The sequence below is a fragment of the Ceratotherium simum genome, chromosome 7 (genome assembly GCF_057802395.1).
Source record: "Ceratotherium simum simum isolate JZ-2026a chromosome 7, ASM5780239v1, whole genome shotgun sequence".
Lineage (NCBI taxonomy): Eukaryota > Metazoa > Chordata > Mammalia > Perissodactyla > Rhinocerotidae > Ceratotherium > Ceratotherium simum.
In genome coordinates this window covers 73,611,260-73,637,050 of record NC_141906.1, presented here as the reverse complement: position 1 = coordinate 73,637,050, position 25,791 = coordinate 73,611,260, and the positions used below count along the sequence as shown (strand labels likewise).

At 42.8% G+C, this 25,791-nt stretch overlaps 2 protein-coding genes across 9 annotated transcripts; both read left to right on the top strand.

Moving 5' to 3' along the window:
* The first annotated feature begins 395 nt into the window (after positions 1-395).
* OR6X1 (olfactory receptor family 6 subfamily X member 1) lies at positions 396-1,334 on the top strand. The gene has a single exon (XM_004427185.3). The coding sequence runs from the start codon at positions 396-398 to the stop codon at positions 1,332-1,334; it is 939 nt and encodes a 312-aa protein (XP_004427242.1).
* Positions 1,335-8,666: 7,332 nt separating this feature from the next.
* Positions 8,667-25,088, top strand: ZNF202 (zinc finger protein 202). 8 transcript variants are annotated; one of them, XM_087433848.1, is made up of 9 exons: positions 8,667-8,779; positions 9,757-9,879; positions 13,455-13,516; positions 18,780-19,278; positions 19,972-20,182; positions 20,542-20,630; positions 21,566-21,695; positions 22,232-22,351; positions 22,901-25,088. In XM_087433848.1, exons 4-9 carry the CDS (start codon positions 18,877-18,879, stop codon positions 23,893-23,895), a joined length of 1,947 nt encoding a protein of 648 aa, XP_087289974.1. In that variant the 5' UTR covers positions 8,667-8,779; positions 9,757-9,879; positions 13,455-13,516; positions 18,780-18,876; the 3' UTR covers positions 23,896-25,088. The 8 variants fall into 8 exon arrangements, with proteins under 8 accessions (XP_087289974.1, XP_014640483.1, XP_087289976.1 ...); XM_014784997.2 differs by lacking the exon at positions 13,455-13,516; XM_087433850.1 differs by lacking the exon at positions 9,757-9,879 and having other exon boundaries at positions 8,669-8,779.
* The last annotated feature ends 703 nt before the right edge of the window (positions 25,089-25,791 follow it).

The following is a 25,791-nucleotide window of genomic DNA, read 5'->3' as shown; positions in this document are numbered from 1 at the left end:
TTCAGCGGTTCGGATCCCGGGCGCACACCGATGCACTGCTTGGCGAGCCATGATGTGGCGGCGTCCCATATAAAGTGGAGGAAGATGGGCACAGATGTTAGCCCAGGGCCAGTCTTCCTCGGCAAAAAAAAGAGGAAGATTGGCAGATGTTAGCACAGGGCTGATCTCCTCACAAAAATAAAAAATAAAAAATAAAATAAATAAATAAATAAATAATTAAATAAAATGGCTCCACTAAAGTCAATTTTGACAGTGTTCATGTGTTTGTGAGGGAGGGAGTGCCCTGAAGGCCCTTAAATGGAATAGAATCCTCCATTTTTCCTCTTTGGACTATATTTGAATGTGAGATTCTAAGGAGATACTTTCTTACCTGTCTTTTTAGAGTATCAAGTGACATGAGAAATGGCACGGCAATCACAGAGTTCATCCTCCTGGGCTTTCCTGGTATCCAAGGACTGCAAATCCCTCTCTTTGTCGTGATCTTTTTCATCTACATATTAACCCTTGCAGGCAATGGTCTCATTATTGTCATTGTCTGGGCTGACCCCAGGCTACAAATTCCAATGTACTTCTTCCTTTGCAACTTGTCCTTCCTAGAGATCTGGTACACCACCACAGTCATCCCCAAACTGCTGGAAACTTTTGTGGTGGCAAGAACAGCTATCTGCACCCCCTGCTGCCTGCTGCAGGCCTTCTTCCACTTCTTCCTGGGCACCACTGAGTTCTTCATCCTCACTGTCATGTCTTTTGACCGTTATCTGGCCATCTGCAAGCCCCTTCACTACCCCACCATCATGACCAGCAATCTCTGCCTGCAACTGGCCCTCAGCTCCTGGGTGGTAGGCTTCACCATTGTCTTTTGTCAGACGATGTTGATCACTCAGTTGCCATTCTGTGGCAACAATGTCATCAATCATTTCTACTGTGATGTTGGTCCCATCTTGAAAGCAGCCTGTGCAGACACAAGCATTTTGGAGCTCTTGGGTCTCATGGCAACCATCCTCGTGGTCCCAGGGTCACTTCTCTTCACTACAATTTCTTATATCTATATCCTGTCCACCATCCTATGGATTCCTTCAGCCACTGGCCGCCAAAAGGCTTTCTCCACCTGTGCCTCTCACCTGACAGTTGTCTCCCTGTTCTATGGAGCTGTTTTTTTCATGTACCTGAGACCCACAGCACACTCCTCCTTTAAGATTAACAAGGTGGTGTCAGTGCTAAATACCATCTTTACACCCCTTCTGAATCCCTTTATTTATACAATTAGAAACAAGGAGGTGAAAAGAGCCCTGTGGAAGGCAATGGCTTGTCCAAAGACTCATCATCCAGAGTGAAACACGCAACACATCAAAATAAACTTAATGCAGATACAAAAATTAAATGTGAGAGAGGATTATGAAGGAGATAAAGATGTAAAAGCAAACTATGATGGTTAGGGTCCCCTATAAGAATTTGTTACATATTAATGAACCAGGAGTCCTCCTTCAAGAGGAGAAATTACCTAATTCTCCAATAAGGAAATCCCAAAATACCACTAGATGCATGAGGTAGAACTCTGGACTTTCTCAATTATAGACTGAAAATAGAAACCACTAATGTCAGGGACAATTGTCAGTAATTTTGCAAAAAAAATGTAAGAAATCCTGCTCCCTCTTTGTTTCTAATAACCCCCTTTGCCTCCTCTCCTTGTCAAAGGTATAAGGCATCCCAAACCTCATTTTCTCAGTGCTTATTTTCTTCATAGTAGAAGTCCCCTGAAGTTTCCTAATCAATTCTAATGGTCTTTCAAAAATTCTTGAAGTGAACCAGGTTTTTGTTTGATAATACCTCAATAAAGGGACTTCCATCTTGATCTAGTACAAATTTTTAGATAAACCGAAAGGTGTTTATTCCCAGATAATACCAAAACTTGAGGACATCGTCTGAAAATTTCCAATTGGATTATGCTAGTTTCTATGCTTCGATCTAGGAAGGCCGTGTGCCTAGGAAATCAATGGAAATCTCAGAACCAGTATAATTATAAATGCTTTCTTGCTGGAAAACTCAGGCCCAAGGTTACATTAAGTTCAGGGCTTGCATGTAGGGTTAGCATGTAAGGTCCCTCAAGGCAGGTGACAAATCTATTGGTTTAACCTTGTTCTCAGGCAAGACATCTAGCAGAAAAAGCTTTTAATAGAATGATGATGCAGGTGATTCACAGTTTGTAATGATGGGTATTATATATGTCCCTCTTCCACCAGCAAAGAAAGACTATCATTAAAAGCCCATTAAAACTAAAAACCAAAAAAAACTTTTTTTTTCAAAAAAAGCATTATTGCACATTCTTTATTATTAAATTGAAAATTGCAAATGCAAAACAGTGTAATGAGGTGAAAATGTGATTATCTGAACTGCTGTACCTGATTTTATCTTAGAGAGGGAGCTGTCTTGGGGCTGGGCAGGGGAAATCAGTCATTTGAAGACAAAGAGAGAGACCCTAAGGACATGAATATTATCAAGAGCCCTATCATCAAAAGAATAGTTTAAGTTGTCCTGAATGAGAAAATAAGGGTAATACCTAGCGCTCAGCAGAGAGGAAAATGGCAGATAAAGAAAAGAGAGGAGAAAGGAGCCAAAAAGATGGAATGCAGCAGAAAAGTCTATGGGAGGAAGCCAGTGGAAATTCTCCAAAATTGGGGCCACATTTCTACAATGTTAATGTCTTCCCCTCAAGCCTTCAGTAAAGTCTCCACTATTACCAAATGCATGTATGATGTCACATGCATTAATATGTGTATGTGTGTCTGTGTGTGTATGTGTTGTATATGTAAGTTAAGGAAGAATTGAGTTTCACGTCTGGAATGATGTGATTTGAATTAGAGACAGCCCGTAGAAAATCTCACAGCAATGGCCACAGAATATGCAGAAGTTTTAGGAAGAACTTCAGACTTTCATTCACTTGGGTGTGTCTCAGGTAACCTAAATCTAGAGGAGTTGGGACACCTGTTTTATATTATTATTTAAAAATATTTTCTAAATCTGCTTTCAAGTTTTATAAACATTAGTTTTCTTGGGTCTAGCCTATTGCCTTAAGACTTTCCTGTTTGATGGCAGACAGAAGGTAACATAAAACACCTTGACAGATCCTATAAATGAGAGAAGAACAAGTGTAAGGGTACCTCCAGGTTTCAATTCATGAAACTCAAAATAGACACTATTTATTCATGCATTTTTCCTGTTTTATGATATATTGGTATCATATACCAAGCAATGTGCCTGGTATTGATTCTGCTGAAAAAAAATATTTTTGTAGTCTGCCACTGAATCAGTTCTAGGAGTTGGAAATACCAGAGTTAGAGAAGCCTATCCAACAGTAAAGCTTCGTTCTTGCTTCCTGAACATCAAGAATGAAATGAGTTACAAGAAGACTTCTGGGCAGCCCTGCCTTCGATCTGACTCTCCTTCACCAATATGGGAGCCGCCAAAGTCACCAAGGAGAGTGTTGTCTACCTCCAGTGTCTGCAGGAGCTGGAATACTGTTTTTAGGAAAAGGAGCCCTGGCCACAGAGACAACATGCCCGAACTTAAGACTTCACACTGCACCCTACTGTTTCTTAGAGCTCTAGGGCCCAAATGTCTTTCCAAGATGTACATATCCCACCTTTCTCCAAGAGAGTAAGAAATTGCACAGGGACCCATCCTAACAATATCATAAACAACCTCCTGCTTAGATCTCTGGGTATTAACTATTTTTCTACTATCAGTAACTCTAATGACAAGATTGAACTCATGGAAAATCTGAGCCAAATCCTTGGCAATGAGCTCTTGAGCTAATTTGTTCATGAGAATATACTGTGGGGAATCAGAATTTGCCACCCCAAAATGTCTCTTTGGCTTGATTATTTTTAAGACTAAAAGACTCAGAAAGAAACTTTGACCTTCCCCCTAACTGTCTAAAAGAATTTAAGATAGAAGGCCTGTTCCAGGAAGGAGCTATCACCATGGATAACTCTAGATGTGGTATGCAGGAAAGCACCTAGCAAGGCCCATTTTATCAGTTCTCTCTGGGGTCCCATTGCCTGTAGATGGCCCAGCAAATATTTGTTTACCAAACATTTGCTTTTCCATCTCCATGTGAATTGCCTTCTTCCCCTTTGAAGTCCCAAACCACCACCCCCAACACCTTCCTTTGTCTTTAGCTGAAGATAGCATTTTAGGTGCTGGTTTCGGCCATTTTGGTGAGTTATTCAGTTTTCCTGAGTTTCTCCCATATATACATGTTATTAAATTTGTTTGATTTTCTCCTGTTATTCTGTTTCATGTCAATTTAATTCTTAGACCAGCCAGAAGAACATAGATGGTAGAGGAATATTCTTCCTCCCCTACAACACACATTTAAATAAAGCAGTGTTTCCATGATGTGTTCCACAACATATTAGTTATTAAAAGTGGGGCTCAGTATTCAAAGTGAAGGAGATGCAGAGCTAGATAAGGTTAAGCAGGTTCCTTCACTACTCAACTTCTCAGAATCTTAAATGCCATCTTGAAAAAAAAATTTTCCAAATCTCAAGCTTATGTATATGAAAGCTCCTGCTATATGATCTTGGACTTTATTAAGAACTCTGCCCATAATTACTGATGTAAATCAGTGCAATGACCATCCCAAAAGGAGACTTTACAATTTCTCTCTTTAACCAATCAAATGATGGCCTTCACAATCCTGCCATATTTGGGCAAAACTTCCTCTCCTTATCTTAGATCTAGCCCTTCCCTTTTTTTTTTTTTGGTGAGGGAGATCAGCCCTGAGCTAACATCCGTGCTAATCCTCCTCTTTTTGCTGAGGAAGACCAGCTCTGAGCTAACATCTATTGCCAATCCTCCTCCTTTTTTTTGTTCTTCCCCAAAGCCCCAGTAGATAGTTGTATGTCATAGTTGCACATCCTTCTAGTTGCTGTGTGTGGGATGCGGCCTCAGCATGGCCGGAGAAGCGGTGCGTTGGTGCACGCCCCGACCGAACCGGGCCGCCAGTAGCGGAGCGAGCGCACTTAACCGCTAAGCCACGGGGCTGACCCCCTTCCCTTTTAACTTAGAAAGACTCACTGAAGTCATATTTGAGTGACACAGCTCTCCCTTACCTAACAAGAAATAAATTCAGCTTTATTTTTTCAGTTCTAATGATCTTACTATGCACTATAAACCCCAAGAAGAGGAAAGAGTGCATGCCTTTCCCAAGCCAAAAGTGGCTACAGACCACTTTTCTCAATGTGCCATAAACTAAAGATTGCCTGCTGTCTTCCTTAAGGTGTACCTCTAAAGTCATCTCTGTTTTTGTCAAGATCTTATAACTCCATGATATTGACAAATGCCCAACTAACTTAGAGATAAAATTTTTAAAATTCAATACAAAAAAGTCTGAAGTACAACACAGAAAGATTTGGAGATAATTATATATTTACCAAAGTACCTAGTGCCTGACCAAGTGGCTCACCACCACTTTGAATTACAAATTCTCCTTGCAAGTTTAAATGACTCCAATTATAAAAATGCCATTTACACATAGCTCTTCCAGAACCATCCACTTTCTATACTTGGTATTCAGCTAGGCTTGGACTGAACAACTAGGAGAGTAGAACTCCTACATGCACTTCCAGTTGAGCTCACTCCACTAATTACCCCTGCCATTTCTTTGATTTTTGCAAAATAATCTCTATCTTAAGTGCAGAAGCAAGCATTTTCCTAATAATTAGTTCTTTGCTCTTTATCAAATATTGTTAAAGAAATAATAACCCAATGCCCCCATATCCACTACTATGGCTTTAGTCCAAGTGCTTGACCTACAATAATAGCGTCCTAAATCACCTCTCCACATCGACCCTTTCATTCTCTTCATGGCCAGAGGAGCTTATAAAAATGTATATCTAATCATGTCACTTAATGAAAATCCTTCTACGGCTTCCCATTAACTTTAACAGATAATGCTTAATTTGGTCTACAAGACCCTTGGTCTATCATTTCTTATCCCTGTCCACAATACCAGGCCCACATCATACATTTCTCTATTGCTCTCTGGCCCCAGACACACTAGTCTTCTCTCGGTTTCTGCAATACCCCAAGCTTCTTCCCATCTCAGGGCCCTTGCATACACACTATTTCCCATTACTTCAAATATTCATTCTTATTCACCCCACTTCCCACACCCACCTCCAATCTCAGCCTGCCTAGTCATCCTTCAGCACTCATCTCAAAGGTTACTACTGAAGAAAGCTTTCCCTAACCCCCTCTCTACCAGCACCACCACCAGGATTAGGATGTCCAATTATAAGCTCTCATAGCACTCTGTACTTCTCCTTTATAGAAATTTCCACAATCATAATTAATTTATTGTTCAAGTTATTTAAAACTGATTCTTTCCTCCCAAGCTCCTTCATGTCATAAACAGATACCATATGAAAGTTAGCTCCATGAGGACAGATATTTCATCTTCCTTGTTCTCCACTGTAATCCATATACCCACCACAGTATCCTGCAACAGTAGTTGCTCAATAAATAAATCACTGATGAAGGACCAAATAACTAAACTGACAGAACACAAGTCACGTCACACATGGATTATATCCTCTGCAGTTCTATTATGTAAATATCTGATACTCCATGTTTTCAAAGTGGAAATTAATTACCATAGACAATATTAGATTAGAATTCCCAACTTACACCATTCACAAAATAAAATAAAATAAATTCAAAATCTAACCATAAAAAGGAGAACAAAAAAGTAGCAGAAGAAAATATAGGAGGAAGCCCTGATGACTCTGGTGTGCAGAAAATGTTCTTAAACAAGACATGAAATTCAAAGCCACTGAGAAAAAGTGTATCAAATTTGAAACTTTAAGACTATAAACATAGTTAGAATATAAGCTATAAAGGTGAAGAAAATACTTGCGACACATATGACAAATGATTAGTATCTAGAATACATAAAAAACATCTAACAATCAATAAGAAAAAGACAAAAAAAATCCAACAGAAAAATGGGAAAATTTATAGGAAACATACAAATTACCAATAAATGTACAAAAGGACATTCAGTTTCACTATTAATCACAGAAAGGCAAAGTACAACAATGAGACATCACTTTTTATCAATCAGACTGGCCAAAATTTACAAGTTTGGCAACACGAAGCAATGGCATGGGTATGGGGAAAAATATTCTCATACACTGCTGTTAAGAGTATAAATGGTGCATTGATTTGGGAAGATAATTTGGTATTATCTATTAAATGTGTACAACCCATAACCTGGCAATATCTTTTCTCAGTATCTGTCCCAGAGTAACATTTGCATGTATGCACAAAGAGAATGTTTATTATATCATTGTGTGTGACAGCAACAATTGTAAAAAACATATATTATCAATAGGCAAATGGCTATTCAGACTATGGAACATTATGCAGAAAGTAAAAGGAATATGAGAGATCTGTATGCACTACTATAAACAGGTCTCCAAGGCCCATTGCTAGGAGAAAATAGCAAATTGAGGAATTCAACACAAACACACACATACATGCATGTACACATAAAACAATACTATGTATTTTCCATGAATACATGTGTATTTTATGTAAAAGTATAGAAAAAGTTCTGGAAGATAAACACACCAGACTCAATAGAATAAACTTCTCGTGAGAGAGATGAAGCAGCCAGGATTAGTAAAAGGTCATTAGCTTTATCTATAATGTTTCAAATGTTTAGAAGAACATATTTATGTATTATTTATTAACTTGATATTTTAAAATATTAAATGAGATATATAGAGAAAACAGCTGGCACACAGTAGCCTTTCATGAACTATATATTCCTCTCCCTCCACCAAAAATGATGGCTACCTTGGGTTCAAACACAAACAGATCCCAGCAACGTGTCCCATGAAAATGAAATGTGTAAGCACAGTTGGGGAAAAGAAGGCCCTCATGTGGCACGTGGAGAGTGGTGACTTAAGGGGTAGAAGGGATAGAGAGAGTAAAAAGGGAAATAGCAGGTACAGGCAGAAATGTCATTGACCCAGACAAAAGTGAGTAAATGAGATCAGGGAAGAGAGTCTCAAAGTAAAGAAACACACAGAAATACTTAAAGGAAAATAAAGAATGATACCATTAACTATTCTCTTACTGAGTTTACTGTGTTCACAGGCAACGTATCATCTCATCTTCAGAGCAACGGTATTATTACCCCCATTTTAGACAGGCACTGAGGTTCAGAGAGGTGGAAAGATCTGTCCGAGGCCCTGCAACTGATGGCGAATGCACGAGCCTGTATTCAAACACTAAACTGCTCTCTTTTCTACCTTGCTTCGCGGACAACGCAAAGGAACAAAAATCAAGAAAAATACGCAGAGGTATAGGCACCAAAATCAAAACAAACAAAAGATCAAGAACAGAAAAACGAAAAGAAAACCCCTGCAGAAGGTATGTGTGTAAAAGGAAGGGCTGCTCGCTGCAGACAGAAGCGGGCGTGCGAACGGAAGCGGCCCGGGCCCCTGGCTTTTCACACTGAATCCTCCGGGGGGCACGGAGCCTCAACCCTCGCTGGGCACATAGAGAGGACCAAACCTCCCAAAGCCTAGAAAGGCTCCAGCCCGACAAGGAGGCGGGGCGAAGGGCAGCTTCCGGTTCCGGGCGCAAAGGCCCCACGTGTTCCGACCCGCCAGGCCCCGCGCGGCTCGGATCTGGCGGCGCTGCCTCGGCCGGGAGTGGGTGAGGGAGAAGCCGGGGCAGGGGAGGAGCTGCCGGAGCTGTCGGAGCCGTGAGTGCTGGGGGCCGGGCCGGGTCGGGTCGGGTCGGATCGGGCTGAGCCGGGCAGGGCAGGGCTGGGAAGAGGGGGAGGGGTCGAAGACCCCGCCTCCCCGGAGCCTGGGGAAATCGTACTGTCGTGGGGAGGAGGCGGCGGCAGTGTAGTGAGGGGGCCACGGCGTTGTGGTCCTCGTGTCTCCTGATGGCCTGAGCAGGACCTCCGGAGACGCGATGGCGCGCCAGGGTTCTTTCTTTCCAGCCACCGCCCTCCGCCCCCTCCTGAGGCCTGCAGAAACGCAGTTAGTCTGTACCTCCCAATGCTTCCGCGCCAACTGCCCCCCGGAACCGAGGCAGGAGTAGTCTAGGCCCCTTTATTTCCCGCAGCTTTCTCACCCCGCCTCTCAGATTGCTCAAGAATCCCCCCGCAGGCTCGCTGCCCAGGCGAGCCCCATCTCTCCACCACTAACCACCTCTCCAAGATTCACGCAGATACGCTCACCCGTGATCTTATCACCCGTGATCATACTAGGCCTTGGAGACCATCTGGCCTATGGCTCTTCAGCTGCCACTGTGACCGACCCCGAGCTTCCCCTCAAGCCAGTGGCTGCTGTCTCCACTTGCAACTTCCTCCCCCCCACCCCTCCCCAGTCTTGGCACTTCTTCTCAACACCAGCGTTACCCTCAGCAAGAATAAACGGGCCCCTGCTTCTTGTCTGGTTTGCCTAAAAGTTTGTTAGTTTGTATGCCATGGACATGCAATGTTATCTTGGAAAGGTGTCAGCCCAATTCTTATCTTTCTGGGCATTGGATATTCTGTCTCTGGGATTTGATAACCCTGTCTGCCTTGGTACCTGTACTGACCTCCTCAAAAGTAGGCTCTTAGGCCTACCTCTTTTTCAGCCACCTTGGTTCTGGGGAGCAGTACCACCTCCAGGCTCTCGCTTAGAGGCTAGGCTTAGAACTGTTGCTTTTTCTCTGTCCACGCTGCAGGTGACACCCAGGGCAGCCTCACTCTGAAGCCACAAGGAATGCTAGTGGAGTCCCTCATCCCTTCTCCCAGCTTCTCTTCCAAGCTGCCCCATGGGCCTTGATCCAGAAAGCCACTTCAGAAAGGTTGTGGGGTAGCCATGGGAGGCTTGTTGGTGGGAAGTGTGTGACAGTGAAGCATTTAGGGTTTGTGGCCATTTGTCTTAGGTAACTTTATGCTATTACTGTCTGACATAAGAGGGTGGGCAGGGTTGGAGGGAGGAAGGGAATTTTTCCTCCTAGGACCAAACACCTGGGATACATAATCTTGCCCCCTTTCTTCTCCAGCTGTACCTCTTTTGAACTCTTTCTGTGTACTATGTTACAGTAGACAGTTCAAGGGCACAGCAAGGTTTACTACAATGTGAGGGACTCTTGGGCATTACAAATTATACAGATGAGGTAAGTTACAGGTTTACAACATTTTTTTCCCCAGTTAATTTGGCACAGGCATAAAACGTATAACAGCCCTAGACTCTTCCTACTTTTGCAAACTCTCCTTTAAATTTGACCAACGCTGGAAAAGTTGGATCCTTTCTGCTTGAACCTCAGATTTACTTCCTTTGCCTTAGGTACTGCTTCTCAAATTTATCATGCATCTTAAGCACTTGAAGGGCTTATTAAACACAGATTACCGGGCCACCCCCAGAGTTTCTGATAATAGGTCTGGGCCGGGGCTTGAGAATTTGCATTTCTAACAAGTTCTCAGGTGCTGGTGCTGCTGGTCTGGGTTTCTCACGTTGAGACCACTGCCTTTGGCCAAACTTCTTCACGTAAACATTGCGGTGGTTTAGAGATCAAAAGACCTGTGTATGAGTACCTCTGTGCTGAAACCAGTACAGTGATCCGGTGTGGGTAATTTAACCACTTAGGTCTGAGTTCTTTCGTTTGTAAAATTAAGAAAGTGTATTTAAAACAAACTCCAAATGCTAAATTGGAGAGGAATATTGATGAGTTTTTCCCTTATTTTCTTAATTCTCTTGGTAGAACCTTCCATTTTGATCATATAGCTTATAACCATATTCTCAGTTTTGGCTATGAATCTCTAGTATGCTCAAGTCCCTGCTATTTCTTAACTACATGTTAAATTCTTTAAGGTCAGAGCCTGCACTTTTCTCATCTTTCTCTGCCCAGCACCTTGAATTGTGTGGGACACACAATTGATGTGCAGTAGATATTTGTGGAGTGAATGAACTCTATCCGCTGCTCTCTTACCCCCTTGAAGAAATTTTTCTCCGCTAATCCTGTGCCACATAGTAAGGCAGTATATGGCTGTGCCACCTGAATCCCCCCAGGAGATTGGAATAAATGCTAATGCCAAATTGCAATAATGTCCCTGTGAGTGGTTTATTACCCAGACATCCTGGCACCCACTGATTTTCTGAATTTCACTCCTGTATCCTCATTGGGGGAAGAGAAATAGACAGCTTAATTAAATTGAACACACATTTATTGAGTACCTTTTCTACCAAGTGTTTGACAAAGTGTTAGGCACTGGGAATACAAAAATGAATAATGAGGTTCTTACCCTCAAGGCAAGGCTCACAGTGGGAGATAAAGACACTAAACAGTGCCCACAGAATGGCATTCTGGGCTTAGTTCTACTTTGGACCATGAGTTAGTCTGAGACTCTTCAGATTCCTCTGATCCAGCAGGCATGGGTCCCATCCTTTATCTTATCATCATATTCGAGGAAGCCTTAGGCAAAGCCAGAAAGAAGTCACCTAGATACCCAGCAGGGAGTATCCTGACAGAGAGCGTTAATTACAAAACTAAAAACATAGTAATGCCTTTCGAATTGACTCCTCTGAATTATCCATATTTATACTTCAGGTCAGGCTGTATTTATAAGATATCTTATGCTGTTATTTTTCATTAAATAATAGTTCCTCTAACTGTACGATTGGCGTTGAACATGTTCATTGTAGTAATTAATTGGATACAGCTAGTTTTATTCTGGCTGCCAAATGAAACCTGCTGCCCTCATCAGGGTGGGTGCTAAGTTTGGTGACCACCCTTTTGCTACTTCAGGTTAGTATGTGATGTTCTGTTTTAAACTGAGGCACGTAGATTGACCTGCTTTATTTAGGACCTTAACCACCTCTGGGTAGTAAGTAACTCTTAAGGTTAAAAAGTCTAGCTTCATGTTGGAGATTAAAAGTCTAGCTTCATGTTGGAGATTAACCAATATGATCATCATGGCCAGGTGTTTAATTCTGGACTCTTAAATCTGTATTTGGCTTCTAGCCCTTCTTGACTCTTAAATAAATCCCTCTCACTATCCTAGGCTAACACATTATGGCCCAAATACACAATAAAGAAGCCATATATTCCTTGTTACTCTCAAAGCCCCTCCTTTATCACCATCAAAAAGCTGGGTAGTTTCTCAAAAGATGATCTAGCTCTTTGCCTTTAAGTAGAGAATCATCCCCATTTTCAAGATGATTGATGTGACTTGTCCAAGATAACAACACATCTTTAGGTGGTAGAACAGAGGTCATCTACCTCCAAAGGCGGAGCTATCAACTATTCAACACTGCCTCCTTGGCCTGTGGTACATACTATAGAAAACATTTTAATTAAAAATAAATTGAATTATGATTTTTATAGCTTTATTTTACATTTTTCATGTTTACATTTACTCTCAATGACATTTTTATACCCACTTTATACCTTGATCCTAACCACAAAGTACAAAATTTCAGAGCAGAAAATATTTATGTCTTAGTCTCCACTGACTTCCCTGTGCTACACTACTTGTTTGGCCTCTCTTTTTATTTCTTCCTGTCTTCCCCTTCTCTACACTTTATTCTGTTTCTTTGAAACCTATCGTAATAAGCTTTGAGCCGCTTCTCCCCTTTCTACTCAAATATTTTATGTTGAATCTAACGAAGGAAGAAAAAATTTAAATGGCAAAAATATTTTAAAGAAATAATTCTTAAAGATGGTTTGAAGCATACTGATCATGAAGTATTAGAAGGCCAAAAGGCAGTGAATGCGTGCCCTTGCATTACTTTTGCCTTCTGGGTTAAGTTTTCAAGGGCCTTCTTGGGTATACTGAGTGGGCTGCCTCAAATTCCCTCCTCCCAGTTAGAGGGGGACGGTGCTGTGGCATTGCTAAGCAGAAGCATTGCTAATATGGTCTTCAGCAGAAACCTATCTTTAATGTTCCATCTCATCTGTGATCCAAGGATCTTATTTAATCTTAGCCTATAAGTTCCTTCAAAGCAAGGACTCTTCTTCTGGTTTAACACTTTACTTTTGATATAACAGTAAACAGACCAAGATTTTTTCTGTGCATTTTAATTTTGTGGGGGGGGGCGGATTGTGATGAAATAAAGGACTATTTGCTTATCATTGAAATCTTGCATTCTTCTCAAAAGGATTTAAAGCAATTTGAAGGAAAGAGAACAAAATATATTGAGTATCTGGCCTATACCAGGCTCTATGTTGAGTGTAATAAGTGAGGAGAGGGATCGAAACCCAAGGCTCCAAAGCCCCTACGCATTATGTGGAAAGCATGGATGAATATTTGTACATAGAACAATTAATGATAAAACAGAATCTTTCCAGTAGAAGGATCATACTGGATAATCTTTAAAGAACAATACAGCATTGGAAAAGGACAATTAACAATTTTTATTAATTGATTTCTATTCTAGAGCAATGAGAGGAGCTGTTGCAAGGTCTGGTTAACCCCACGAGCAGTCATTCAAATGTCCAGGTTAGGAGCCTGCATTAGGGTAAAAGATAAGAATGGGGACTGGGAGGGATATAGATATCTGCTAAATATAATCATTTGAACCTCTCTGATTACTGTTTTCTTCTGAAGATTAATTGTTTGCCAATAAGTAGATCACCATCTCTCCTTTAGGTAGATTAAATTAAGACTATAAACCTTGTCATTTAGAGTTCAGAAAGATCGCCCCAAGTGGTAACATCTTAAGGTGGAGAACCAGATATCCTTTCATTGCCTGCAGTTTTCTGTTCTTGTCGGTAGAATTGAGTTAGGGTCCTGGGGCCTCTCCAGGCCTAGACTTGGGAAGTGTCTCTGCAGACATTGCTTTAGAGCTTTCTGGAACCAAGTGTTTCACTCTTCCTGGCCTGGCTTCAGCCTCTCTACACTTTCCTTTGGTTTTTATCTGTCACTGTGGAACCCTTCCAAGGACAGACCTTGAAGGAAGGTATTAGAATAGCAAGGGCAACAAATTGCAAGGCAGACTTGCAGTGTGGCTCAGCCCATGAATTGCAGGATAAAACACAACGTCCATTTTCTGTCTCTAATGTTACTAAAGTGACATTTGCACAGCACGTTTTAGTTCATAAGCTCTCACAGATCTCACCTAATTCTGTGAGTTAGGAAAGTGGTTATCTGCGGATGGCTTTGCCCTCTACCAGGGCTTTTGTGTACATCATTACCTCATGAAACCCTCAGCAGCTCCAGTTACCTGGGGATCTGGGGCTGGAACGCACATCTTTGGATACCTAATCGGGTGCTTTTCCGCAGCACCACCGGCCTCCTGTTCCTTCCCATCTTGCCCCACCAAGAACTCCTCTTCCTCCCTTCATTCCGCTGTTGCTGATCTGTTTGCCTTCATCTCATCTTCCTAGGCTGCCAAAGTAAATACACAGCAAGCAATGGAAATCTCAATTCATGATTTCTGAAGGGCCATGAAAAATGGCAGCTTTTGTGTGGTGCTGTTACCTTTTTTCTTTGGAGAGCAAAGCCATGTGAGAGCAGGAACCGCCTGTCAGTGCATACTTCATAGAATCCATAGTAGGGATCTCTTGTATGTAGTGCTCCATGAAAACGATGAGAGTTCTTAGTCTGCTTCACTGGGCGTCGGTTCTCGGACTTTTACGATAATAGAAATCCCTTCATTAAGCCAAAAGACCCTATGTATCAATTCCATCTTCTCTCCCTGCCTTGCAGGGGTAGGGGGGTGGGGGATTGGGAAGCTTGGTCTGGATGAACAATCATTGTAGTTGCATTAAATTACTTGATGTCTGGTTTTGTGCTTATTAAAGTTGAATCAGATCCTCAAAGGAAAATGATTTTTTTTTTTTTTTGAAACTCAAACAGTTTTGTGTGACTTAATGGTGAGTTATCCCAGGGCAACCTGAAGATGCCTTGTGGTGAGTTGTTGTTTCATCACTTTAGGAACCACTAAGCATATTCTGTTTTACTCACAAGGCAAATAATAAATGTTTTTTCCTTATTTATTCATTTGTACAGCACACAGTTTGCTGGACAAGTGAGTGAATAAGAATAAGATAGGGTATTTATCCTTCTGAAAAAAGACTAAAAAGCTTCATAAGTGTTCCGTGCATGAGCACCTGTTGCTTGACAGGCGTCATGCTGAGTGCTTGCTGCATGTCCCTGCCCTCAGAGCATTACAGTCTGGTGAGTTAAACGGCAAGATGAACAGTTTTTACCACACAAAACATAGATATGTCTGTGTGTGTGTTATGTTATTGGGGGGTGCAAGTTCCTATGGAGACAATCTGGGAGGATCAGGGAAGCCATCCTGGAAAAACTGAGATCTGAAGGATGAGTAGAGTTAACCAAGTGGGGGGTAGAAAAGGGCATTTCAGACAGAGTGAACAGTGTTGGGAAAGCCCAACAAGGGCGTAGAAAAGAGAGACAGAGAACAGTCCGTTGGAGCAGTGACTTTCAATGGGAGGAAAGGAGGTAGGCAGGGGCCAGGTCTTGAAGGGCCTTGAGAATCAAATTGTGAGGAGTTTAAATTTTATCCTATGGACAATGTGAAAACATTGGCTGATTTTGTATGTTAGAAAGTTCACCACTCAGACCTTCCAGCAATATTGTGGATGGGGCTCTTGCCAGTTATTAAATGGCCCCCCCTCAAAAAACTAAAGGTAATGTATAGATTCCAGAAATAAAAGCTAGAGGAGTAAGTACAAGCTGACTCCACCACAGCCCAAGGAGATATCAAACCAAAATAAAGGCTTCTAGAGTTTGGGGTTCTAATACCTATGCTCCAACAAGGAGATATGAATTAGGGAACTGGTAGGGATAGAGGAAGGATTTGGAATTGAACCCTCTGCTAGCCTGGAGCCTTGAAGACCTACCCCCTCCATGAAAATCTGTCTACCGATCAAGCAAAGGGGCAAGGAAGTAGCCTTGGGTAAGACAAAAATCACTCACAGGCATAGGCCCAAATAATACACTCATCAGCATAGTTCGGGAATACTCTGAGAAATGAACATAAAAACTGATCCAAGATCATCGAGACCATTAGTACTTAAGTGGAAGCAAATGAAATTCTTTTCAAAGGGCTCAAGGGCTCTCAGGACTCCCAAAGCAAAAAGAATCACATTGAAGATGGGCATAAAATTCAAATAATTACAAACCACCCGAGAAAACAAACTACCATGAGTTAGACATAGCAGATTTAATAAGTAGGAAAATTAGTGCATGCAAATCTAGAGATTATGGAACTATCTAAAACAGACTATGAAATTATGTAGTAAATGTTTGAGGATAATGGAAAAATGAAATAAGCATGAACAAAAAGGGATTTGAGGTATAGGTAATAAAAGTGAATAATACGGTCATTGAAATTAAACTCATATGATGGGCAACAGCACATTAGACACAGCTGTTAGGAGTGGATTAATAACCTTGAAGCTTATCTGAAGAATAGTAGTGAAGCACAAAAAGATTGAAAAATGAAGAATCCCTCAGGTTGCATGTGGAGAGTGGTCTGGAGGGGGCAGGACCAGGAAGACCAGTGGTGAAACTTGAACTGTGTCATTCATTCAGCACGTAAGTGCCTGTTATGTGGCAGCGCTGTATAAGGGCTGAGGACTCTGTCATTTTTTTAAAAGGTCCTGTTAGTACCTTTTAGTGGATCACAATGGATCGACCAGGGGAGTGGCAGTGGAGATGAGATAGATGAATTTGAAAAATATTTAGAAGGTAGAATTAATTAGATTTGGTGAATAAAAAAGAGCAGAAACATAATGGAGAAAAAGATTGATTCTTCCTGTTATAGTCAGAAGCAAACTTCAAAGTGGAGGCTTATTAATTTAAATGCATTTTTTGTGCATTTTATTGTAGGTATTGGAGATTGATGCAAAGCACAGTCCATAACTTCAGGGAGTTTCAGAGGGAAGATAAACAATGGCTATATGACGTGACACATACTATGATAGAGATATGCCCAGGTTGCTATGGAAGCAGTGATGTCTAACCATGTCTAAGAGTAGGCAGAATGGGATCAAAGAAAACATCTCAGAAGACACAAAGCCTGAGCTATGTCTTGAAAGATAAGTTTAACCTACTGAAGGCTAAAGAGTCAGAAGGAACGGCATGTTCAAAAGCCAGAGAGTATGGGGCTTTCGTGTGGTTCACATGCATACACCGTGTGTGTGTTTGAAAGGATTGGAGAGAAGGGCAAAGGGAATAACAAGGTGAAGGTCAACCTAATATATAATGCTTAGAAGTTTGTATTTCACTTACAAACAAGGAGGAGTGATTGAGGATCTTAAGCAGGAAGGGGACATGACTAGATTTACCAAGAGCGCTTGCTCTTGTGATACTGTGAATGGTAACTTGAAGGTAACAAATCAGGAGGCAGTTGGAACGATCCAGATGAGAACTGATAAGGACTAAACTGTAAATCATGGGAATGAAGAGGGGACCTGTTAAGAAAAAATAAGAACACACCATGCAGCGTTGGGGGTAGGGGTGTGAGTATTCCATGCGGAAGAAACAGCCTTCATACAGGTGTGAAAAGATACCCTATTGTAGAAAGATCAGCAATGCGTTCATTAGAGCCAGGTGATACAGAGAAAAGGGTAGGATATGAGTCTTGAGGATATCTTTCTAACAGTAAGTAGTTATTATTTTTAAATGTTGAGTGATGCAGTTGGAAGTGTACTTTAGGAAGATAATAGTTAACATTGGGGTGCCCTCACTCTTCTATGTACTTCACAGTGATACATTTAATCCTCATCGTAACCTTGTTAGATGGAGGCGGTTATCACCTCCATTCTGTAAATGGGGCAGCAGGCGTAAGGAGAATAAGAACTGCCCATGGCCCCAAACCGAGTAAACAATAGAGCAAGGATTCAAACCCTAGCGGTCTGACTCCAGGACTCTCTTAATCTTGCACACCCTACGTACTTCTCAATGAGGATGCACGACAGAACCACATATAGCATTTCTAAAGATACAGTTGCCTAGACTGACAATCAGAATATGCAGGAGAATGATGTGTGATACTGTGTTTTGCAAAAGCCCCACAGGTAGTTCTCTTGCCCTGTGCTTCTAGTTGAGTGCTGCAGGGATCCCAGTTAGGAACTTAGGGCAGTCCAGGCAAGAGATGAGGATCAGACTAAAGCAGTCTGTTGGAAAGACAAGGAGGAAACGAGCTTAGAGGCCTGAAAGGAAGAATTGGGTAATGAGCTGTAAACAATGGGGAAGAATCAGTTGAATCCAAGGATTACAAAGTGGAGTGTTTATTTAACAAGTGATGATCTCAGCCAGGACAGCATTCCAGGAAAAGGAGTGGGTTTGGGAGTAAGAATAATGAACTTAGTTTTGAACTTAGAATCTGAGGGTCTGTAAGTCTTCTAGTTAAAGATGTCTTAACAAGGGGAAGCTTGCTTTTTGGGGTGCCTTAGTAGTTAGTACAACATTTTCTAGCAGGTGATTATGAGTGTCTTTTCTCCTAGCCATTTTTCTTTTAGGTCCACAGGTCTCATGAAGTAGAAATGCAGTATTTTTCTGTGGAGTGTGAACCTTGTCTAGGAAAAGAGGTGGGGAACCATACCTTCAGGCATTCATCTTCCTATTCCAACTAGATCTATTTACAACATACGGTTATGGAGATTAGGGGAAAGAGAATTTAATAGCTTGGGGAAGTATTATGTGCAGAATTGTGATTAAACTCAGAACTGTTATCCCTGTGTATAATTTCATGCTTATACTGTTGTTTGTCTCTGCTTCTTTACCCCAGGTCCCTTGGGAGAAACTCCTCGAGGTGCCCAGGCTGAGACAGGGGGGTAATGACAGTGTGAGCTCTAGATGGTGTGAGACCACCCCAGGGTCAGAAAATGGCTACAGCCTTGGAACCAGAGGACCAGGATCTTTGGGAAGAAGAGGGAATTCTTATGGTGAAATTGGAAGATGATTTCACCTGTAGGCCAGAGTCTGTCTTACAGAGGGATGACCCTGTGCTTGAGACCTCGCACCAGAACTTCCGACGCTTTCGCTACCAAGAAGCAGCAAGCCCTCGAGAAGCTCTCATTCGACTCCGAGAACTTTGTCATCAGTGGCTGAGGCCAGAGAGGCGGACAAAGGAGCAGATCCTAGAGCTGCTTGTGCTGGAACAATTCCTTACCGTCCTGCCTGGAGAACTGCAGAGCTGGGTGCGAGGCCAACGACCAGAGAGTGGCGAGGAGGCAGTGACGCTGGTGGAGGGTTTGCAGAAACAACCCAGGAGACCAAGGCGGTGGGTGAGGAGGGGGAGTCCTGATCTGTGTGATGTGGAGGGGGACTATTTGCTGGAAGGAATGGATTTGGGGGTAGGGCTTACAGGGCCCCCATAAATTACCTTTTAAATTTAACTGGCTCTGCCCTTAGATTGCACCTAGATCCATTAAGCCCCATGGGGCAGAGGTGTGTATATGTGTGTTCGTGTGTGTGTGAGTGTGACTTCCTGGTTTTTGAAACACCTGCCTAGGGACTATCTTAGGGGCCTCAGCACCCAAGGGTCATATGGCTTTGGCTTTCCCTTTGGATGTTGAACCTCTACTTCCTGGGGAGGAGAAATTTGTGACTCCCTCCAAGGTTCTTATAGAGCCTCAGTCACGGATCCCCCTCCTGGGACAATAAGACAGGAAAGCAAACAACAAGGAGAGCTGCATGTGGGCTAAGTGGAGATGGGAAGGACAGGTACCTCGGAGCCCTGGGTGACGGGCAGGGTTGCGGGAAGTGAGAAAGCAGTGCAGTATCTGAATGTACCCTGCCTTGTCATGGAGAGGATAACCTTCGGCTCCTCCTTGCATGCCGCAGAGGAACTGGACTTTCCCCTCCTCATCTGGGTCCCTCTGGGAGTTTTTCTGTTGGCAGCTTCTAAAGTAAGCCCTGATGACAACCAAGACTTTCCTCCTGACTCCATGGTGACTGGAAGTTGGAATTATTCCCAGGTGACTGTCCATGTTCACGGCCAGGAAGTCTTGTCAGAGGAGACAGTGCATCCAGGAGTAGAGCCTGAGTCACCTAGGGAGCTGCAGGATCCTGTGCAGACCTCGACCCCTGACGAGTCCCATGAGGAGACTACACAGAGCCCAGATCTGGGGGCACCGGAAGAGCAGAGCCCATGCCATGAATTGGAGTTCCAGCCCCTGCAGGAGAGCGGTGGGAAACCTCAGCAGAAAGTGGGGAGGGTGGCAGAGTGTGGGGAGGGGGATATTTCTCCTGCACCAGGGAGGCTGCGTAGATCGTAATGGGAATAAATCACAGAACCAGGGTGTTGAGAGGAGACAGTACCAGCTAGAGTCCCCCGTAAACAGGGCCAAGCTTAGATAGCAGTATTCTTAGTTATTCTCTCGCCATTCCAATAGTGTTATAGGTGGTGGCATTGGGATGACTCGAGCTGCTCTTAGGCCAATTTCTTGCTTCCTACCTTCCCACCAAAGATGATGGGGGATGCTCAGCTCTTTGCCAGTTATGGGGGGCACTGCATATCACTGATCTCTGCCTTCTTTTCTTCTTAGACGTTCCAGTGCCCCAGGACCCAGACCTTCCTGAAGAGAGGGACACTGGAAACCCAGAGATGGTTGCCCTTCTTACTGCTCTGTCACAGGTGCGCCCTAGTTTCCCTCTGTACCACAGAGAATCTGAAGAACCAGTGGGCATTAGCCATATATGAAATGGGTCAGACAGGACACAAATTTCCACTCTCCTTTGGCCAGTTTAAGTTCTCAGTTCTGCATGTGTCTGGAAGGGGAGGAGTTGCGTCTAATGAGATCAGTTATAACAGTCTCAGTTGGATCTGCAGGCTCCAAAGCCTCTTTATTTGCCATTGACCAAAGGGACTAACAAAATGGGATTATTTTGTAACATTCCAGTACAACTCTGAGGTTGTTGAATGAGGGTTTGTTTTTGTTTTTTAGGAATAAACTTGATAGTCATTTGTAAGAATGACTGTGCTGCAGAAACAGTTTCTGAAATTGTGTAGTGTACTCTTCCAGGGTCAGGCCATGACATTTATGAAACATTCACCGTGGTCAGAGCCCCAAAACTGAGCTGTTTGGCTGGAGAGTTCATCCATGTTTTTTAGATTGTAGTCTAGCTAAAGAAAAAAATCCTGTTTCTGCGCTGTAGACTGTGTAAGTGATAAGGGAGATTTGATAAGGTCAGTTAGGGAAAGCTTCCTAGAAGAGACAAATTTTTACAGAAATGTAGGTAACATTAAGGCATCAAGTAGGGAGTTGAATGATAACTTGGAAGACTTGTCTTGTATTTTAAACAATGTCTTCAAGAAGAAGAAGAGCATAGGCTGGTCCTGAGGGAAAGCAGTGGGACAGGAGGGCACAGGAGTAGGCCACTGCAGAAGTAGAAGGTCAGGGAGCAGCAACAGGGCGAAACACAGGTTTCCTGAAAGGGAGCCAAGTGTCCCATTTGAGTTCCTTTTGTCTCCTGGGTGGATTCTGCCTATACCAGTGACTTTCATTCCAGGAACAAAATATGAGGCTCCATGAGGCATCACATCTTCATTATATCCTTGTGTTGTTCCAGGGGTTGGTAACTTTCAAGGATGTGGCTGTATGCTTCTCTCAGGACCAGTGGAGTGATCTGGATCCAACACAGAAAGAGTTCTATGGAGAATATGTCTTAGAAGAAGACTGTGGAATTGTGGTCTCCTTGTGTAAGGAATTTCAAGTGTTTGCAGAGTGTTCTGAGCACAGAGATCTTTTTCGTATTGGAAATTATGGGGGTCTTAGACCTCAGACTGTATGCAGTACACTTTTCTTATGCTTACCCCACCAATGAGATTGAAGGATTAGCTAAGGAAGATGATATCCTTCCAAGTTAAAGAGAAGAGAAAATGCTCAGAAAGTGGTTGGAAACTTCTAATAAGAAAATAAAGTTGTAATATTATAGCTTTAGTATGTTTGAGGTAAGCATATGAGTTTTGAAACAAGCAATAAAAGTTGGAAATAATCTACTTATTTGAATATGGGAAAAGAGGGTAGCATTTACAGTTGTACAATTATTGAGTTGTAGGCGAAAGGTAAGAGATATACAGTACTTGGTTAGAGGTGCCCAAGCTAAAGAGACAAGATTTGATCAACTGACCTGGCTATATATTTGTTCTACAATCTACCAAACAGAAAAGATCTGCTCTTAACACAGGAAATTACTGAACCAATCGTAATGTCCTGTTTTCCTTCTCTTGAGCAGCATTTCCAATCCCCAGACTAGATGAGATCTCCCACGTTAGAGAGGAAGAGCCTTTGGTCTCAGATATCCCAGAGCCTCAAGAGCCTCAAGAACCAGAAATCCTGAGTTTCACCTACACAGGTGAGGAATGACAGAAGGAATCTTCCCCCCCTGAGCTGCCAGTTCCTCTCATCAGTGCTGCTTTCTTCCGCTGGGGTACCCCTCTCATTGGTTCTTCTACCATGTCAGCCATTACTATTATCTCCCACTGAATGCCAAATTCTTCTATCCTTTTCCTCTTCCTCACCCCTCCCATCATTTGTGTGAGGGATATGTAATGCAAAATAGTGATAGAAAAAAAACCAGGACCTTTGGAATTGTAGCTATACCATTTACGAAGCAGGTCACTTAAACTCTTGCTCCTCAAACTCCACATTTGTGAAATGAGGATAATATTTGTCCATACTAAGGATTGTTGACAGCATGAGATAACGTATAAGAAAGTGCCTGGCACATGATAGGCTTTGACTTTTCTGGTTATTTTCTTCTTTCCCAACCTCTACAGTTTATGAAATATGAGCTTCTCTTTATATGGTCTTGCCCTCCCAAAACTGTTTAAAAATCCCCACATTGTTAGAAGGCATCATTACCTCTATAATTTTCCCTTTTCTCTTCTCACCCTCTCTGCAGGAGATAGGAGTGAAGATGAGGAAGAGTACCTTGAGCAAGAAGATCTGAGTTTTGAGGACCTACACACATCTATTTTGGGAGATCCAGAAATTCACCAGACTCCAGATTGGGAAATAGTCTTTGAGGATGATCCAGGTAGACTTAATGAAAGAAGATTTGGTACAAATATTTCTCAAGTTAATAGTTTAACGAATCTTCGGGAAGCCATGCCTATCCACCCCCTGTTAGGGAGACATCATGACTGTCCTGTATGTGGAAAAAGTTTCACTTGTAACTCCCACCTTGTTAGACACCTGAGAACTCACACAGGAGAGAAACCCTATAAATGTATGGAGTGTGGGAAAAGTTACACACGGAGCTCACATCTTGCCAGGCACCAAAAGGTTCACAAAATGGGCACTCCTTATAAATTTCCCCTAAACCGGAAGAATTTGGATGAGACCTCCCCTCGGGTCCAGGCTGAGAGAACTCCACCTGTTGAGAAACCCTATAGATGTGACGATTGTGGAAAACACTTCCGCTGGACTTCAGACCTTGTCAGGCATCAGAGGACACATACAGGAGAAAAACCCTTCTTCTGTACTATTTGTGGCAAAAGCTTTAGCCAGAAATCTGTGCTAACAACACACCAAAGAATCCACCTTGGAGGCAAACCCTACTTGTGTGGAGAGTGTGGAGAGGACTTCAGTGACCACAGGCGGTATCTGGCACACCGGAAGACACACGCAGCTGAGGAGCTCTATCTCTGTAGCGAGTGTGGGCGGTGCTTCAACCATAGTGCCGCTTTTGCCAAGCACCTAAGAGGACATGCCTCAGTGAGGCCCTGCCGATGCAATGAGTGTGGGAAAAGCTTCAGTCGGAGGGACCACCTCGTCAGGCATCAAAGAACACACACTGGTGAGAAACCGTTCACGTGCCCTACCTGCGGAAAAAGCTTCAGCAGAGGCTATCACTTAATCAGGCATCAGAGGACCCACTCAGAAAAGACCTCCTAGCTAGGTCCCCATGAAGGGAGATCTGCATTCAGCCCTTACCCAAGGGTGGGCCGAGAGAGGCCCTCTTGCCAGCCTGGGAAGACCTTTTCTAGGGAGTCTCCCTGACTTGCCCCAATCTACATAACCTCTTCCCACAACTAAATAAAACCCCCGGGTAGAACCTCTCAATCTTCTACTACACCTTTAGGGAATTTTTTGCCCAAAGTACAACCTGAATTGAGGCTTCTCCTTAATGGGAGTGCTCCTGCCTCTACCTCATGGGTATGAAGTAGGAGAATTAGAAGACTTAAGAGGTTGTGGTTTTTATATGTTCCCAAAAATAGGCTGTTACATATCCTCAAGACTCCTTAACAGCCAAGTTTAAAGTGGCCCGGGACAAACCCTTAGGTTTGGTAAGGGACCAGCCTTTAGGATTTTGTCCTTACCGGGCTCAAATCTTAAAGCACACAGCCCTGAACTCAAGGCAGGAGATTTGCATCCTGATGGCTTTGCCACACATTCACAGGATAAGTGTACAAATCTCTCACTGATTCACTTCTTCACCGTGCACTTTCCTTTGATACTGGGGAGAGATGGGAGAAGTGTTTGATGGGTGGAAACCTCAAGGCTGCTTCACATGGACCTTGTCAGGCTGCTCCCTTCCCCAGTCTCAACATGATACCAGGTGCCAGACACAGCTAGAAAGGAGGACCTAGTCAGAAGCCTGTTTCCTTGTGGGTTTTTTCCTGTTAGAACACTCGTGCCTCCCCTTCCTACTGTCCTACCAGTCTCTTGGTTTTGTCCCTAGCACTTCTGCTGTAAGTGAGGTGTAACATTTGGGTGCTGAGGGATTCAGTAAAGCATAATGAAATCATTTACATTCTCACATATGTACAAGTCCACCTACCGCACCCTGTTCACATGGGTTTGTAAGGGGATTTTGGAACACTGTCGGCTTACAAAGGCACTATACTAATTATAGAATCATGATTGACTGGGTCACTTCATTTACATGAAGAAAACTGGAGAAGATCTGAGATCAAATTATGGAAAAATTAAGAAAAAGCTGTTGCTGCTGGCTAAGGCCATCAAGACTATTCTCCTGACACCCAACCCCCATCATCCCTGCTTCGGTTCTCTGATATCAGGGAAAATTATGAACCCCAGTACCTGGGACCCTGAAGAATTTACCAGGAGTAAATGGCTTTCATGTATTTGCGTTGTTTGCTTTTTCTTATGTGATTTCATTTTCATATACTTAAGAACTAAATAGTAGTATCTTATGGCCCAAGGATCTCTGTTGCCTGATAAAGGTCCCGTGGAGTTGAGGCTGAATAATTATGAACTTCACCTGCTCTGATCATGGGAGTGGCAGGACTGGGGAAACCGTCCTCCATAAATGGAGCACAGGGTATGGGATTAAAGCATGAGAAGGGAGACTGTCTTCTGTGCCTGGTTTCTTCTCTATTTCTCAATCCATTATGTGCCAGTGTACACCAGAGGACTATGGGTGGGATGCCAAGGCCTCAGCGCAACAAGAAAATTCTCATTTTGGTCAGTAATGATATTCCGATTGAATGGTTTGGTTTAATACCAGTCAACCATTGTCCTGGAAATATACACATATGAAATAAAAGTAACGCTGGCAGCCAAGTTCCCTGGTTTCTGGGACTTTCCATTTTACCCATTCACTTTCCAGGGCTTTGGTTCCTGATTCTCCTGAAAAGCATTCATACTCACAAAGGGATCTGGGAGTACAGAGTAGTTTTCCATGAGGCTAGGGAAGGCTTGGCATGGTTAGCAGAGCCACAGGTGGAGTAGATGCACACTGAGGTAAGATCTGAGTCTGGAGTTTGCAGAAGAGACTGTCCTAATATGCAGACATTTCTAAACCATGGATCTGAGGTCTAAGCACAA